Source organism: Salvelinus alpinus, chromosome 11 (assembly GCF_045679555.1).
Source record: "Salvelinus alpinus chromosome 11, SLU_Salpinus.1, whole genome shotgun sequence".
NCBI lineage: Eukaryota > Metazoa > Chordata > Actinopteri > Salmoniformes > Salmonidae > Salvelinus > Salvelinus alpinus.
The window spans coordinates 14,565,056-14,582,930 of record NC_092096.1 but is presented as its reverse complement, the minus strand read 5'-3'; the positions used below and the strand labels follow the sequence as shown (position 1 = coordinate 14,582,930).

General features: G+C 45.9%; 2 protein-coding genes and 1 non-coding gene across 5 annotated transcripts in view; all 3 read left to right on the top strand.

Moving 5' to 3' along the window:
* cct2 (chaperonin containing TCP1, subunit 2 (beta)) overlaps positions 1-11,457 on the top strand; it is a 50,708-nt gene extending 39,251 nt beyond the window's left edge. For both annotated transcript variants that reach the window (XM_071331802.1, XM_071331801.1), the window contains exons 3-14: positions 4,189-4,254; positions 4,985-5,096; positions 6,757-6,833; positions 7,102-7,214; positions 7,446-7,648; positions 8,174-8,274; positions 8,543-8,670; positions 8,813-9,036; positions 9,201-9,329; positions 9,512-9,715; positions 9,931-10,072; positions 10,999-11,457. In XM_071331802.1, coding sequence (XP_071187903.1) covers positions 4,189-4,254; positions 4,985-5,096; positions 6,757-6,833; positions 7,102-7,214; positions 7,446-7,648; positions 8,174-8,274; positions 8,543-8,670; positions 8,813-9,036; positions 9,201-9,329; positions 9,512-9,715; positions 9,931-10,072; positions 10,999-11,029 — 1,530 coding nt within the window. In that variant the 3' untranslated portion in view covers positions 11,030-11,457. The remainder of the gene's footprint in view (positions 1-4,188; positions 4,255-4,984; positions 5,097-6,756; positions 6,834-7,101; positions 7,215-7,445; positions 7,649-8,173; positions 8,275-8,542; positions 8,671-8,812; positions 9,037-9,200; positions 9,330-9,511; positions 9,716-9,930; positions 10,073-10,998) is intronic.
* LOC139534987 (small nucleolar RNA SNORA47) lies at positions 7,895-8,036 on the top strand. Its single transcript, XR_011667071.1, has one exon. It is a non-coding gene; the product is annotated as a small nucleolar RNA SNORA47 (small nucleolar RNA).
* A 1,110-nt stretch (positions 11,458-12,567) lies between the features above and the next one.
* The window catches only part of nots (nothepsin), an 11,608-nt gene continuing 6,300 nt past the window's right edge, over positions 12,568-17,875 (top strand). The window contains exons 1-6 of one of the 2 annotated variants that reach the window (XM_071331783.1): positions 12,568-13,122; positions 13,495-13,675; positions 13,955-14,072; positions 14,674-14,792; positions 15,805-16,004; positions 17,852-17,875. The exon at positions 17,852-17,875 is cut by the window's right edge and continues 102 nt beyond it. In XM_071331783.1, coding sequence (XP_071187884.1) covers positions 13,064-13,122; positions 13,495-13,675; positions 13,955-14,072; positions 14,674-14,792; positions 15,805-16,004; positions 17,852-17,875 — 701 coding nt within the window. In that variant the 5' untranslated portion in view covers positions 12,568-13,063. The remainder of the gene's footprint in view (positions 13,123-13,494; positions 13,676-13,954; positions 14,073-14,673; positions 14,793-15,804; positions 16,005-17,851) is intronic. The other variant, XM_071331782.1, reaches the window with a different exon arrangement.

The window sequence follows — 17,875 nt, the reverse complement described above, 5'->3', positions numbered from 1 at the left end:
ATTCTCTCAACCGCTAACACACACACATATCATTCTCTCAACCGCTAACACACACATCATTCTCTCAACCGCTAACACACACACACATCATTCTCTCAACCGCTAACACACACACGCATCGTTCTCTCAACCGCTAACACACACACACATCATTCTCTCAACCGCTAACACACACACACATCGTTCTCTCAACCGCTAACACACACATCATTCTCTCAACCGCTAACACACACACACATCATTCTCTCAACCGCTAACACACACTCGCATCGTTCTCTCAACCGCTAACACACACTCGCATCGTTCTCTCAACCGCTAACACACACTCGCATCGTTCTCTCAACCGCTAACACACACTCGCATCGTTCTCTCAACCGCTAACACACACACATCATTCTCTCAACCGCTAACACACACACACATCATTCTCTCAACCGCTAACACACACACACATCATTCTCTCAACCGCTAACACACACTCGCATCGTTCTCTCAACCGCTAACACACACTCGCATCGTTCTCTCAACCGCTAACACACACACACATCGTTCTCTCAACCGCTAACACACGCACACATCGTTCTCTCAACCGCTAACACACACACGCATCGTTCTCTCAACCGCTAACACACACTCGCATCGTTCTCTCAACCGCTAACACACACTCGCATCGTTCTCTCAACCGCTAACACACACACATCGTTCTCTCAACCGCTAACACACACACACATCGTTCTCTCAACCGCTAACACACACACACATCGTTCTCTCAACCGCTAACGCACACACACATCGTTCTCTCAACCGCTAACGCACACACACATCGTTCTCTCAACCGCTAACGCACACACACATCGTTCTCTCAACCGCTAACGCACACACACATCGTTCTCTCAACCGCTAACGCACACACACATCGTTCTCTCAACCGCTAACGCACACACACATCGTTCTCTCAACCGCTAACGCACACACACATCGTTCTCTCAACCGCTAACACACACACACATCGTTCTCTCAACCGCTAACACACACACACATCGTTCTCTCAACCGCTAACACACACACACATCGTTCTCTCAACCGCTAACACACACACACATCGTTCTCTCAACCGCTAACACACACACACATCGTTCTCTCAACCGCTAACACACACACACATCATTCTCTCAACCGCTAACACACACACACATCATTCTCTCAACCGCTAACACACACATCATTCTCTCAACCGCTAACACACACATCATTCTCTCAACCGCTAACACACACATCATTCTCTCAACCGCTAACACACACACGCATCGTTCTCTCAACCGCTAACACACACTCGCATCGTTCTCTCAACCGCTAACACACACTCGCATCGTTCTCTCAACCGCTAACACACACTCGCATCGTTCTCTCAACCGCTAACACACACTCGCATCGTTCTCTCAACCGCTAACACACACTCGCATCGTTCTCTCAACCGCTAACACACACTCGCATCGTTCTCTCAACCGCTAACACACACTCGCATCGTTCTCTCAACCGCTAACACACACTCGCATCGTTCTCTCAACCGCTAACACACACTCGCATCGTTCTCTCAACCGCTAACACACACACATCGTTCTCTCAACCGCTAACACACACACACATCGTTCTCTCAACCGCTAACACACACACACATCGTTCTCTCAACCGCTAACACACACACACATCGTTCTCTCAACCGCTAACACACACACACATCGTTCTCTCAACCGCTAACACACACACACATCGTTCTCTCAACCGCTAACACACACACATCGTTCTCTCAACCGCTAACACACACACACATCGTTCTCTCAACCGCTAACACACACACACATCGTTCTCTCAACCGCTAACACACACACACATCGTTCTCTCAACCGCTAACACACACACACATCGTTCTCTCAACCGCTAACACACACACACATCGTTCTCTCAACCGCTAACACACACACACATCGTTCTCTCAACCGCTAACACACACACACATCGTTCTCTCAACCGCTAACACACACACACATCGTTCTCTCAACCGCTAACACACACACACATCGTTCTCTCAACCGCTAACACACACACACATCGTTCTCTCAACCGCTAACACACACACACATCGTTCTCTCAACCGCTAACACACACACACATCGTTCTCTCAACCGCTAACACACACACACATCGTTCTCTCAACCGCTAACACACACACACATCGTTCTCTCAACCGCTAACACACACACACATCGTTCTCTCAACCGCTAACACACACACACATCGTTCTCTCAACCGCTAACACACACACACATCGTTCTCTCAACCGCTAACACACACACACATCGTTCTCTCAACCGCTAACACACACACACATCGTTCTCTCAACCGCTAACACACACACGCATCGTTCTCTCAACCGCTAACACACACACGCATCGTTCTCTCAACCGCTAACACACACACGCATCGTTCTCTCAACCGCTAACACACACACGCATCGTTCTCTCAACCGCTAACACACACACGCATCGTTCTCTCAACCGCTAACACACACACGCATCGTTCTCTCAACCGCTAACACACACACGCATCGTTCTCTCAACCGCTAACACACACACGCATCGTTCTCTCAACCGCTAACACACACACGCATCGTTCTCTCAACCGCTAACACACACACGCATCGTTCTCTCAACCGCTAACACACACACGCATCGTTCTCTCAACCGCTAACACACACACGCATCGTTCTCTCAACCGCTAACACACACACGCATCGTTCTCTCAACCGCTAACACACACACGCATCGTTCTCTCAACCGCTAACACACACACGCATCGTTCTCTCAACCGCTAACACACACACGCATCGTTCTCTCAACCGCTAACACACACACGCATCGTTCTCTCAACCGCTAACACACACACGCATCGTTCTCTCAACCGCTAACACACACACGCATCGTTCTCTCAACCGCTAACACACACACGCATCGTTCTCTCAACCGCTAACACACACACGCATCGTTCTCTCAACCGCTAACACACACACACGCATCGTTCTCTCAACCGCTAACACACACACACGCATCGTTCTCTCAACCGCTAACACACACACACGCATCGTTCTCTCAACCGCTAACACACACACACGCATCGTTCTCTCAACCGCTAACACACACACACGCATCGTTCTCTCAACCGCTAACACACACACACGCATCGTTCTCTCAACCGCTAACACACACACACGCATCGTTCTCTCAACCGCTAACACACACACACGCATCGTTCTCTCAACCGCTAACACACATCGTTCTCTCAACCGCTAACACACATCGTTCTCTCAACCGCTAACACACATCATTCTCTCAACCGCTAACACACACACACACACATCATTCTCTCAACCGCTAACACACACACACACACATCATTCTCTCAACCGCTAACACACACACACACACATCATTCTCTCAACCGCTAACACACACACACACACATCATTCTCTCAACCGCTAACACACACACACACACATCATTCTCTCAACCGCTAACACACACACACACACATCATTCTCTCAACCGCTAACACACACACACACACATCATTCTCTCAACCGCTAACACACACACACACACATCATTCTCTCAACCGCTAACACACACACACACACATCATTCTCTCAACCGCTAACACACACACACACACATCATTCTCTCAACCGCTAACACACACACACACATCATTCTCTCAACCGCTAACACACACACACACACATCATTCTCTCAACCGCTAACACACACACATCATTCTCTCAACCGCTAACACACACACATCATTCTCTCAACCGCTAACACACACAGGTGAGTGATGGCTTGAAGAGGATGCAGCTGACAGACTGCAGCTCCCACACCTGATATGTGCATGAAAGTCAAGTGGTCATTATTGAACCGGCCCATACAAGAGACTAGTGGCTGTTCAATAAAATAAAATTAATCTGACTTTATTAACATTACAGGTGCCAGTTGTAGGGCTGGAAAATGTGGTAGAATCATTATGTAACGGTACTATGGTATTCAAGTATTCTAAAATGTTGGTATCATGAAATGTTTTGTTACTGTGATGTTACCGGTATATCGTGCTACACTAATGTTTTGGGTTTCCTCCAGTCGTCCTTCATCGGTGCCATCGCCATTGGAGATCTGGTGAAGAGTACCTTGGGACCAAAAGGAATGGTATGCATCACTCAGCAAGTCTGTCATTGACATCAATCAATTATTAATACCAAATTCCCAATTATGAACAATTATACAAACCAAAAAGTCAATCCCTAAGTGCATAGCATGACTTGATGATAAACTCAACTAGACCAAATGTATAGTTTGCATGGCTCAAACTCACATTGACTGTCCGTCCCCAAAGCCAACACCTCCTTTGGCCGCCTTTCCTTCCAGTTCTCTGCTGCCAATGACTGGAACGAATCGCAAAAATCATCAAGCTGGAGACATATCTCCCTCACTAACTTTAAGCATCAGCTGTCAGAGCAGCTTACCGGCCACTGCACCTGTACACAGCCCATCTGTAAATAGCCCACCCAACTACCTCATCCCTATATTGTTATTTATTTATTTTTGCACCCCAGTATTTCTACTTTCTACCACATCATCATCTGCACATCTATCACTCCAGTGTTAATTTGCTAAATTGTATTTTTCCGCCACTATGGCATATTTATTGCCTTACCTCCCAAATCTTACTACATTTGCACACACTGTACATAGATTTTTATATTGTGTTATTGACTATGTTTGTTTATTCTATGTGTAACTCAGTGTTGTTTTTGTCGCACTGCATTGCTTTATCTTGGCCAGGTCGCAGTTGTAAATGAGAACTTGTTCTCAACTGGCCTACCTGGTTAAATAAAGGGGAAATAAAACATTTAATAAATAAATAAAAACCTTGCAGGACAAGATCCTTATCGGAGGTGGCAGGGAGGGAACTGTTACAGTCACTAATGATGGGGCCACCATCCTCAAAGCCATCGGAGTGGACAACCCTGCTGCCAAAGTGTTGGTTGGTGAGTTTTGATGTTCACCAGTGTTAGCAGTTGATGTTACTCTTCAATAACACGACCCCAAAGCAAATCAGGAGGAGGTAAATGGGTTTATTCAAAGAGGAGATGTTGTGCTGAGAGGTAGATGTTCATTCTCCCCTGTCCTCAGTGATTCTCTAAGATGATTCTCTCCTGTGATTCTCCCCACAGAACAAGGGGACAGGATGTACTTTATGTTTATAACCCAGCCCTAGCCTGTGGTTGATGAATTATAATTCCTTGCAATTAAACTGGGCCAATGGCTAAATAACAAGTATCCTATTTCAGATTCAATGTATAAACAATTTGGACCAATGAGAACATGCCATGTAGCTATGAGTCCCGGACTGAAATTTCTCCCAGGTCTCTGACCCATTAATCATTAATCCCCTATTACATAAAAAACACTATTTCCATTGATCATTAATCCCCTATTTCATTAAAAATAATTTCCATTGATCATTAATCCCCTATTACATAAAAAAACACTATTTCCAATGATCATTATTACTCTGTTGACTTTTAGTCCTCTTGTCCTCTGCGTTGTGTATTTCTCTGGTTGGTGAGTGTTGTGTTCACCAGTTTAACTATGTAGTTGTAGGGAAATATGAAAGGCTGCTCCCCAAGGCAGTGGCCCTCTGCTATGCTGTCTTTCTGGACACTGTTGTTGTCCTCTCTGATCCTTTAGTTCTCCTATCTTCCTTCCAGACATGTCCTAGACCCTCTCTGGTCCTTTAGTCCTCCTGTCTTCCAGACATGTCCTAGACCCTCTCTGGTCCTTTAGTCCTCCTGTCTTCCAGACATGTCCTAGACCCTCTCTGGTCCTTAGTCCTCCTGTCTTCCAGACATGTCCAAGATCCTCTCTGATCTTTAGTCCTCCTGTCTTCCAGACATGTCCAAGACCCTCTCTGATAATTTAGTCCTGTCTTCCAGACATGTCCTAGACCCTTTCTGATCTTTAGTCCTGTCTTCCAGACATGTCCAAGACCCTCTCTGATAATTTAGTCCTGTCTTCCAGACATGTCCAAGACCCTCTCTGATAATTTAGTCCTGTCTTCCAGACATGTCCAAGACCCTCTCTGATAATTTAGTCCTGTCTTCCAGACATGTCCAAGACCCTCTCTGATAATTTAGTCCTGTCTTCCAGACATGTCCAAGACCCTCTCTGATAATTTAGTCCTCCTGTCTTCCAGACATGTCCTAGACCCTCTCTGGTCCTTAGTCCTCCTGTCTTCCAGACATGTCCAAGACCCTCTCTGATAATTTAGTCCTCCTGTCTTCCAGACATGTCCAAGACCCTCTCTGATAATTTAGTCCTCCTGTCTTCCAGACATGTCCAAGACCCTCTCTGGTCCTTAGTCCTCCTGTCTTCCAGACATGTCCTAGACCCTTTCTGATCTTTAGTCCTCCTGTCTTCCAGACATGTCCTAGACCCTCTCTGATCTTTAGTCCTCCTGTCTTCCAGACATGTCCAAGACCCTCTCTGGTCCTTAGTCCTCCTGTCTTCCAGACATGTCCTAGACCCTTTCTGATCTTTAGTCCTCCTGTCTTCCAGACATGTCCAAGACCCTCTCTGATCTTTAGTCCTCCTGTCTTCCAGACATGTCCTAGACCCTCTCTGATCTTTAGTCCTCCTGTCTTCCAGACATGTCCAAGACCCAGGATGATGAGGTTGGAGATGGCACCACCTCTGTAACAGTATTGGCTGCTGAACTGCTCAGGGTAAGAGTGGATGATTTCCTTAACAAACCTTAATCCCCCTGCTTCAGCCCATCTAGCTAATACTGTATTTCACATCGCTGTCTGTTGTGACGAGATTAACTCCTGGAAGTAAAACCATTATCAACACCAGCTATAGTGCATTGTCTTGGTAATACTTCCTAAAGTTATCAATGACCCAATAAGAAATGCTTGTTTTTTGCTTCCCGTTGCAAAAAAAAAATCCTACGGTGTACCCAAATGAATACAACCCTGATGTCTTGTCTTTTAGGAAGCTGAGCTCCTCATCGCCAAGAAGATCCACCCTCAGATCATCATCTCTGGCTGGAGGAAGGCCACCCAGGCAGCCCGCCAGGCTCTGAAGGAGGCTGCTGTGGACCATGGGTAGGCCTTCAATCATGACGCATTTCTAGAATATAATGTCAGGTTTAACCACGAGGTCTCTTATCACACAACGGAACTCAGCTAATGTCATGAGATGTTATACGTTTTTAATAAGCTCTTACATGGATGAGTAATCACCCATCCAAAACCAGAAGGACTTCACACATTGCTAAGCTGTGAAAAATACCATCCTTCCCTCCTCCTGTTTATTCTCCCCCTCCTCCTCCTCAGTGACGACCAGGTGAAGTTCCATGAGGACCTTCTGAACATCTCCCGCACCACCCTGTCTTCCAAGCTGCTGACCCACCACAAGGACCACTTCGCCAAGCTGGCCGTGGAGGCCGTGCTCCGGCTGAAGAGCTCCGGTAACCTGGAAGCCATCCACGTCATCAAGAAGCTCGGAGGCAGCCTCATCGACTCCTACCTGGACGAAGGTGAGACCGCTGGGAGGCTGATGCATATTCTACCTCTGACAGAAAACGACAGTTGGTCTCATCTGGGTCATGTTCATTAGGGTACCAAACGGAAGAAAAACTGACTGAAACAGGGAGGGATTACCTGAAGATGACCAATAAGAAACGCAGGGCGGGGAGGGTTTTCACGTTGCTAAACCTTTGCTGCGGTGTGACCTAAAGGTCTAAAGATCTCTAGTCTGACCCGGAGCTGTGTATATGTTCTCTTGGAGGATTGAGAAGGTGTAGCAGCTTCATACGGTGCTGTTATAACTGGTTAATAACCTCCTAAATTAAAATCGGGTAGATGCAGCAAACTGGCTATATGAGACGTTCATTACAGCGAATGTTGCGTCTATGCACAAAACTAGTGTACTGTGTGTAATATATATGTGTGTGTGTGAACATTTAATAATAAACAACCTACTCTTAGTTAGAGGACAGATTGTTCAAACATCTACTCTGTGTTGTGTTTAATGCAGCTTCATGTGTTGGTTGTCTTGGTAGGTTTTCTGCTGGACAAGAGGATTGGTGTGAACCAGCCCAAGAGGCTCGAGAACGTCAACATCCTCATCTCCAACACGGGCATGGACACCGATAAGATCAAGGTTATACCTTTTTTTATACGCTCGTACGCTTACAGACGATCAATTCTTTACCCATTCAGGAAGTAAACTGTAACTCCAGTTCCAATTTTCCTCTTTGAAAACAACAAGGAACATATTGTTTGGGAAATTCCAGCTGACTGAATCAGAATTAAATCCATCCCTGATACTCTTCCCTACTATCTCCTATTGGCCTCTTAAGACGTGTTGTAAAAACGGCTGGAAATTCCCTTCATGTTTCTAACCAACCAACTGTGTAATCTCGTGTCAGATCTTTGGCTCCAGAGTGCGTGTGGACTCCACGGCCAAGGTGGCTGAGATCGAGATGGCTGAGAAAGAGAAGATGAAGGAGAAAGTGGAGCGGATCCTCAAGCACGGAATCAACTGCTTCATCAACAGGTACGCACGCAGGCAGACAGACCATCAACAGGTACACAGACACACACGTACTAAGTAGAAGTTCACCTATTCATCAAGATTTTTCCAGCGTTGTGTTTGACTGATTTGAGTAATTTAGTAATCAATAATGATTGATCACCAGACAGCTGATCTACAACTACCCAGAGCAGCTGTTTGCTGCAGCAGGCGTCATGGCCATCGAACACGCCGACTTCTCTGGAGTGGAGCGCCTGGCGCTCGTCACGGGAGGAGAGATCACGTCGACCTTCGACCACCCCGAGCTGGTGAAGTTGGGCCACTGCAAGCTGATCGAGGAGGTGATGATCGGCGAGGACACTCTGATCCACTTCTCAGGAGTGGCCCTGGGTCAGTGTTGATACAACAGCAGACTGATGTAGTAATGGGTTTATACCTCTTGACTTTTATAGCAGGATAATGGCTTGATGGTCAGAATTTTGTCTTCCTCGTATTTTCTCTGATTGTAAGTCCTGACCCTCTTTGCCTCTGTGTTTTTGTGTTCCCGCTCCCAGGTGAGGCGTGTACCGTGGTGCTGCGGGGAGCCACACAGCAGATCCTGGACGAGGCTGAGAGGTCTCTCCACGATGCCCTGTGTGTCCTGGCTCAGACCGTCAAGGAGACGCGTACTGTCTACGGAGGAGGTGAGGTCTATACACACACACACACACACACACACACACACAAACACACACACACACACACACACACACACTGCCCAGCCACATGGATACTGTGGGGAAATAACAGGCTGCAACCAGTTCAACCCAGCCCCCCCCTACTGTCTGAACCCACTGTGAGAATCACCATGCTGCTGTCCCTCCAGGCTGCTCTGAGATGCTGATGGCCAAGGTGGTGACGGACCTGGCCCTCAGGACGCCGGGCAAAGAGGCCGTGGCCATGGAGTCCTTCGCCAAAGCTCTCCGGATGCTGCCCACCATCATCGCAGACAACGCCGGTTACGACAGTGCCGATCTGGTGGCCCAGCTGAGAGCTGCTCATCAGGAGGGGAAGACCACCATGGGTCTGAGTGAGTACCGTCTCAATACACCTCCACTCTCCTAGATGTTTCAAACCTAGCTTTGGCATGTGCCTCGTTCTCCTTCCTTTGACCTGTGACCTTTTTTTTGTTTTTCTTCTTCGAATCGTTTTATTTGAACGGGGCCAGATGAATTAAAACAGATTGAATACGTGAGTCCGATGCATCGCATCACACTTGGGCTAATGTCTTCCCGGGTCCCTCAGATATGAACCAGGGTACCATCGGTGACATGTCAGAGATGGGGGTGACAGAGAGCTTCCAGGTCAAGAGACAGGTTCTGCTGTCTGCTGCGGAGGCTGCAGAGATGATCCTCCGCGTCGACAACATCATCAAGGCTGCGCCCAGGTGAGGACCAGCACCTGACACACACACACACACACACACACACTGCAGCTATCTTTTACTGTTCCAGATATCCCAGAATCCTTACAGTAGGTGCAGTCAAATGCCTGACTTAAACCTCCATTCTTGGCATTGGCATCCCTGTTCTCCTGTCTGTTATGGAGGGATAACGGCTCCAGTGTCTCCCTGTTCTCCTGTCTGTTATGGAGGGATAACGTCTCCAGTGTCTTCCGCTGCCAGAATGTTCCCTGTCTTCTGCTTCCATCCTCAATGACTGGTTCATTCTGATTGGTCAAGTCTACAGCTAACAGTCCACCACATGACTAGAGTAGAGAATCCTTGTTGTCCCAATCTGCTTTGCAGTAGGCAGTCCACCACATGACTAGAGTAGAGAATCCTTGTTGTCCCAATCGGCTTTGCAGTAGGCCGTCCACCACATGACTAGAGTAGAGAATCCTTGTTGTCCCAATCGGCTTTGCAGTAGGCCGTCCACCACATGACTAGAGTAGAGAATCCTTGTTGTCCCAATCGGCTTTGCAGTAGGCCGTCCACCACATGACTAGAGTAGAGAATCCTTGTTGTCCCAATCGGCTTTGCAGTAGGCCGTCCACCACATGACTAGAGTAGAGAATCCTTGTTGTCCCAATCGGCTTTGCAGTAGGCAGTCCACCACATGACTAGAGTAGAGAATCCTTGTTATCCCAGTCTGCTTTGCAGTAGGCCGTCCACCACATGACTAGAGTAGAGAATCCTTGTTGTCCCAATCTGCTTTGCACTAGGCCGTCCACCACATGACTTGCCAGTGCAGTTGTTGTCATTTGTAAGTTGATCGTTTAATTACCGCTCTGAAATGGTGAGTGGGTTGTTTTCATTCATGGAAAACGTAGTAATTCTCCTTTTCACTGATTCCTCCCTCTTTCCCCTTGCAGGAAGCGAGTACCAGACCATCACCCCTGTTAATACCACCAGGAGGAAGAGGAGGGGGGGGTGAGGAAGAGGAGAGAGGGGTAACAGGAGTTGCTGGTAGGGGAAGGGGAACAGAAAAGCCTGTATTTATGATACTCCTGTCTGAGGCTGTGTACCATACGTCACTTTGAAATAAAAGTCCTGATGTGTTCTGGACCGTTGTCCCACAAATCAAAGCTTCAGTCTCTTTTGGTTAGTCTCAATGATCCTTTAGACTCTGGGGTTGTAACACCGTGTTATGAACCACTGTAGAGGCTAGACTGTCAGTGCTGTGTTACCAACCACTGTAGAGGCTAGCCTGTCAGTGCTGTGTTACCAACCACTGTAGAGGCTAGACTGTCAACGCACTTGATATCTCATGCAGATGGCTGTATGGACATGTTTGTTTACTGAAATAATAATAAATAAAAACTCACTCTGAATCCATGTCTGGAATGTTTTCTGCCTTGAGAACCTTTTAGTTTGAAATGTGTATTCAGAAGACTGTACTTTAACATTCATATGAAGGATATAGATGTACTATAACATATTGATGTACTACTATAACATATTGATGTACTACTATAACATATTGATGTACTACTATAACATATTGATGTACTACTATAACATATTGAAGTACTGCTATAACATATTGATGTACTACTGTAACATTGATGTAGTACTATAACATATCGATGTACTACTATAACATATCGATGTACTACTATAACATATCGATGTACTACTATAACATAGTGATGTAGTACTATAACATATCGATGTACTACTATAACATATTGATGTACTACTATAACATATTGAAGTAGTACTATAACATATCGATGTACTACTATAACATATTGAAGTACTACTATAACATAGTGATGTAGTACTATAACATATTGATGTACTACTATAACATGAATAATATTGATATACTATAACATATTAATTGTATTGATGTACTGTAACATATTAAGGATATAGATGTATTTTTTTTATTTAACAAGGTAAGTCAGTTAAGAACTAACTGTTATTTACAATGGCGGCCAAACCTGGACGACTGGGTCAATGGGACTCCCAATCACGGCCAGATGTGATACAGCCTGGATACGAACCATGGACTGTAGTGACACCTGTTGCACTGAGATGCACTTGGACCGCCACCCGGAAGCCCAAATGTACTATAACAAATTAAGGATATAGATGTACTAATATAACGTTAAGAATATGACTATTTTTAACATAACACCATGACAAGAAGACTCATGCTTTTGACTTGGACATCTAAATCCCATCTGTGCACATTGTACTACCCAAGCTGCTTTGTGTTGTCACCTGATTGTACTACCCAAGCTGCTTTGTGTTATCACCTGATTGTACTACCCAAGCTGCTTTGTGTTGTCACCTGATTGACTCTGATCTCTAGTAAACACGGGTATTTACCTACCGTGAACACCATTAGCAGGCCTCGGTCACCTCAACCTCAGAGTCTGGTAAAAGTATCCGGATAGATGTTTACACTAATATGGGGGTGGGGTTTATGTATATTGGGAATCCAGCAATCTCAAATACCCAGAATCAAGGAAGTGCAATATCCACTTGAAAGCGTTCAAGGAGGCATCAATCAATCCTGGATGTTACACATGCATAAAACAGATCATAGTTTTACTTTCTCACTGTCATTTCCCCTGGAGAGATATGCTGTGTTGGGGCTGGTCTTACTGGCATCAGAAGTCCATTGGAGAATATCAATTGCATTTTTCTGACTTGTCACCTCCTCCAAACCCATTGAATGAGAAATCAGAGGAGGCATGAAGAGAGGACGTGAGGACTCAAGGAAATGAGATCCACCCATTTTCACCTCCTACCTTTCCTCTTCAGTGCTGAATGACAGTCAGTCAGTTGTGTTTACAGCCTGTGTTCAGTGAGCATCTGGTCTGCAGCAGCCACTGACCGACACTACCAGTCAGTCTGTTGTATCTACAGCCTGTGTTCAGTGAGCGTCTGGTCTGCAGCTGCCACTGACCGACACTACCAGTCAGGATGAGGTGGGCTGTGTGGACCCTGATCTGCTGTTCCTGGACTGCACATGGGCTGATCAGGTAAGAACTGACCGCTCGTTCTCATTTGGCCTTTGTTTGAAAACCTTTCAAGATACTTGAAAATGTTTTTGCCCTACTTGAATATTTTTGGTAATGCGTGAGAATCAGGGTCGGATTACAGAACGGGCACGTTCCCAGGGGCCCCCAACCCCGAAAAATATATAATTTGTCCCGACCCTGATTAGAATAATCATAAAAAGGAAGTGAGGAATGAAGGAGGCTTTCAATAGGCTACACATTACCTTCAGCAGCTTAAAGTCTGACTTGCTGGTGGATGAAAAAGTGACTTTCTGGTCCTTATTGAAGCATCTCCAAGTGTACTGTATCTAAACTAGCTCAGTATGGCCACCAACCTGAGTGTGTTCGGCCCAGGATCCCCCTGCGTCGGATGCTCACTGTGCGTACTCAGCTGAGAGCCTCCAATCGCCTGGAGGACTTCATGAGGGACCACCAGCCTGATATGTTCAACCGGAGGTACGCCCAGTGTTACCCCCCTGGCATCCCCTCTCTCAGGCTGGGTAAGAGCAGCGAGAGGCTCTACAACTTCATGGATGTAAGTGGGACTGAATGGAAGTGAATAACTGTATTGAACTGTAATAACTGCTGGTTCTCTGCCAAGGGCTGTGGTATCTGGTGTATTATATGGAGAGAAGAAGAAACCAGGCATCAGTTCAGTATATTGAAAAACATCAAAACACCTGTGGTACTTTTATATAGTCACTGTGTTGAAGTCAGACCTGTACATTTCTGAAGAGTTGATCAACACACTGTATAGATTTCAGAATACATGAATGGACCAATGTCATTGTATTCCCTGTGTGTGATTGTCCAGGCCCAGTACTATGGACTGATCAGCCTGGGTACCCCGGAACAGAACTTCACCGTAGTGTTTGATACAGGATCGTCTGACCTGTGGGTCCCATCCTCTTACTGCGTCTCAGAGGCCTGTGGTGAGACTTCAGAAAACAGCTAGGGATTAACAGAATCTATACCTAGGGGACAAAATAACTATTTTACAACAATCATGTTTATCTTAATGGTACCAAAGAGCAAGATGTATTATGGTCATGTGACATGTACTTACGGGTAAACAAACATTTGTATTTCTGTGCTTAATCCAATCTGTTTTTTGGGACTGGATCACACTATAAAACAGATTTACCTTCTCCGTACTATCTTTTTAGAATCTGTTCCAAACAGACTAATCTATTCCTGTTTATCTAGAGTCAGTGTTTATCTGCTGACTGTGTGACACAGACAAGAGCAGACTAGCCTCTATAGGTCACTGTGTTCCACCCTCTCTCCCTCTCTCCCTCCTTCCCACTCCCTTCCTCCCTCTATCCCTCTGTCTCTCCCTCTCTCTCCCTCTCCCTCCCTCTCCCTCCTTCCCACTCCCTTCCTCACTCTGTTTCTCCCTCCCTCCCTCTCTCTCCCTCCCTCCCTCCTACTCCCTTCCTCCCTCTATCCCTCCCTTCCTCCCTATATCCCTCTGTCTCTCCCTTGCTCTCCCTCCCTCCCTCTCCCTCTCTCTCTCTCTCTCTCTCTCTCCAGGCATGCACCGCAAGTTCAAGGCCTTTGAGTCCAGTACGTTCAACCACGACGGCAGGATGTTTGGCATCCACTATGGCAAGGGACACATGCTGGGCATCATGGGCAGGGAAATCCTCAAGGTAACACAATATTCCTAACTCCTATCCCTGTACTGCCCACGTTCCCAAATGAATTGGAGTGTAGTTTCTGTCAGCTCAGCTTCTAGTGGGGATTGTCTAATATGTTTTATTAAACACATATGATTTCATTAGATGGTATATATCATTGTCCCCTACGATGAAATCGGGGAGATGACTGTGGATCTGTCTCCCATCATACATTAGTCTCATATGCGATGTCTCTGACAGCACTGGCACTATTTTAACTCAACTTGGGTGAATGATGGGTCTTGCCATAGAGGGGGGGGGGCTGCATCATTTGGGTGAATGATGGGTCTTGCCATAGAGGGGGGGGGAGGGGGCTGCATCATTTGGGTGAATGATGTGTCTTGCCATAGAGGGGGGGGGGGGGGCTGCATCATTTGGGTGAATGATGGGTCTTGCCATAGAGGGGGGGGGGCTGCATCATTTGGGTGAATGATGGGTCTTGCCATAGAGGGGGGGGAGGGGGCTGCATCATTTGGGTGAATGATGGGTCTTGCCATAGAGGGGGGGTGGGGAGGGGGCTGCATCATTTGGGTGAATGATGGGTCTTGCCATAGAGGGGGGGGGGCTGCATCATTTGGGTGAATGATGGGTCTTGCCATAGAGGAGGGGGGGCTGCATCATTTGGGTGAATGATGGGTCTTGCCATAGAGGGGGGGGGGGCTGCATCATTTGGGTGAATGATGGGTCTTGCCATAGAGGGGGGGGGGGGGGCTGCATCATTTGGGTGAATGATGGGTCTTGCCATAGAGGGGTGGGGGGGTGGGCTGCATTATTTGTGGGGGACGACATTGTTTACTGTTGCTTTGTGTTCGTTAAAAGGTGTAAATGTTTTGAAAGGTTTGAGTCATTTACTAGTATTACAGCAACACATATACACTGCAACGTTAACAAGTGAACCAGGTGTGGGATGACATGTAAGATTCCTGAAAAGCCTTTGCATATACACAGTAATTCATACACCTGACACGTCCCTGTGGTTGTCCAGATAGGCTCGATGACGGTGCAAAACCAGGAGTTTGGAGAGTCGGTGTACGAGCCAGGTTTCGTCTTCGTCATGGCTAAGTTTGACGGGGTGCTGGGTTTGGGGTACCCCTCCCTGGCTGAGGAACTGGGGACACCCGTTTTCGACAGCATCATGAACCAGAAGTCTGTGGACCAACCCATCTTCTCCTTCTACCTCAGCAAGTAGGTACAGAACACATATACACTACCCAGGACCACAGAGTATATATGTCTGTCTACCCATCATGATGTTGTTATTGATGATGATGATGATGATGATGATGATGGTAAATACACTACCCAGGACCACAGAGTATATCTGTCTGTCTACCCATCATGATGATGTTATTGATGATGATGGTAAATACACTACCCAGGACCACAGAGTATCTCTGTCTGTCTACCCTTCATGATGTTGTTATTGATGATGATGATGATGATGATGATGGTAAATACACTACCCAGGACCACAGAGTATATCTGTCTGTCTACCCATCATGATGTTGTTATTGATGATGATGGTGGTAAATACACTACCCAGGACCACAGAGTATATCTGTCTGTCTACCCATCATGATGTTGTTATTGATGATGATGATGATGATGATGATGATGATGATGATGATGGTAAATACACTACCCAGGACCACAGAGTATAAATGTCTGTCTACCCTTCATGATGTTGTTATTGATGATGATGGTAAATACACTACCCAGGACCACAGAGTATATCTGTCTGTCTACCCTTCATGATGTTGTTATTGATGATGATGGTAAATACACTACCCAGGACCACAGAGTATATCTGTCTGTCTACCCATCATGATGTTGTTATTGATGATGATGGTAAATACACTACCCAGGACCACAGAGTATATCTGTCTGTCTACCCTTCATGATGTTGTTATTGATGATGATGATGATGATGATGATGATGATGGTAAATACACTACCCAGGACCACAGAGTATATCTGTCTGTCTACCCTTCATGATGTTGTTATTGATGATGATGATGATGATGATGATGATGGTAAATACACTACCCAGGACCACAGAGTATATCTGTCTGTCTACCCTTCATGATGTTGTTATTGATGATGATGGTAAATACCTAGTCGACTCAGGGATTAAAACCAACACGCTGCCCCTGAACAAGGCAGTTAATCCACTGTTACTAGGCCGTCATTGAAAATAAGAATTAGTTCTTAACTTACTTGCCTAGTTAAATAAAGGAAAAATAAAATTAAAATAAAGCAGAATTTCTCTATTGAATTAAATATAAAAAATCATGTCTTACTTTATTTGCCAAACACAATTCAAGACAATCACTTTTTTTGTGTCTTTTAATAATTTTAAGCATCTTTTAACACAGGCTTAACACCTAACAAACACTTTGTAATTTTAACACAGGCCAGGCTCTGTTGTTACCTCATAAACCTGTGATAATGCCTTGCATTATGCCTGCTCAACTTGCCATTGGCTCAACTTACCCCATGGCCATTGGCTCAACTTACCATTGGCTCAACTTACTCCATGGCCATTGGCTCAACTTACCCCATGGCCATTGGCTCAACTTACCCCATGGCCATTGGCTCAACTTACATCAAGGCAAACCTTTTGACTATATTAGCCCACACAGCTACAAGGATGCACTTTCATGCCAGGTTTAGGACCTCATATTGCAGCTTTTGGAGACCTCAACTAATGTATAGAACAATCGGAACACGGTCTACTTTGGTTTGGAAACAAGCACCATGAAAACTCTACAACAATAAACTTTGTGAAAACAGTTTTTTGGACCTATCTTGCTTACCACTTTTTCAATGTGGCATCTTCCTTCACAGACTCCGTGAAATGTTGGCCTCATTTTTAAATATTTGTTCAAATTATACATTTCGTCTATGGTTTCCTAGAAACAAGTGTGTCTCAACGTGCCTCGTTGTCTCCACTTCTCCCACTCTCCCCTACTGATCTAGAGGAGCAGAATTGATCCATTTACCCGTCGTAATTTGATTGCTTCTGCCTCCAGGAGTAAGATGCCAAGAGACCCAGG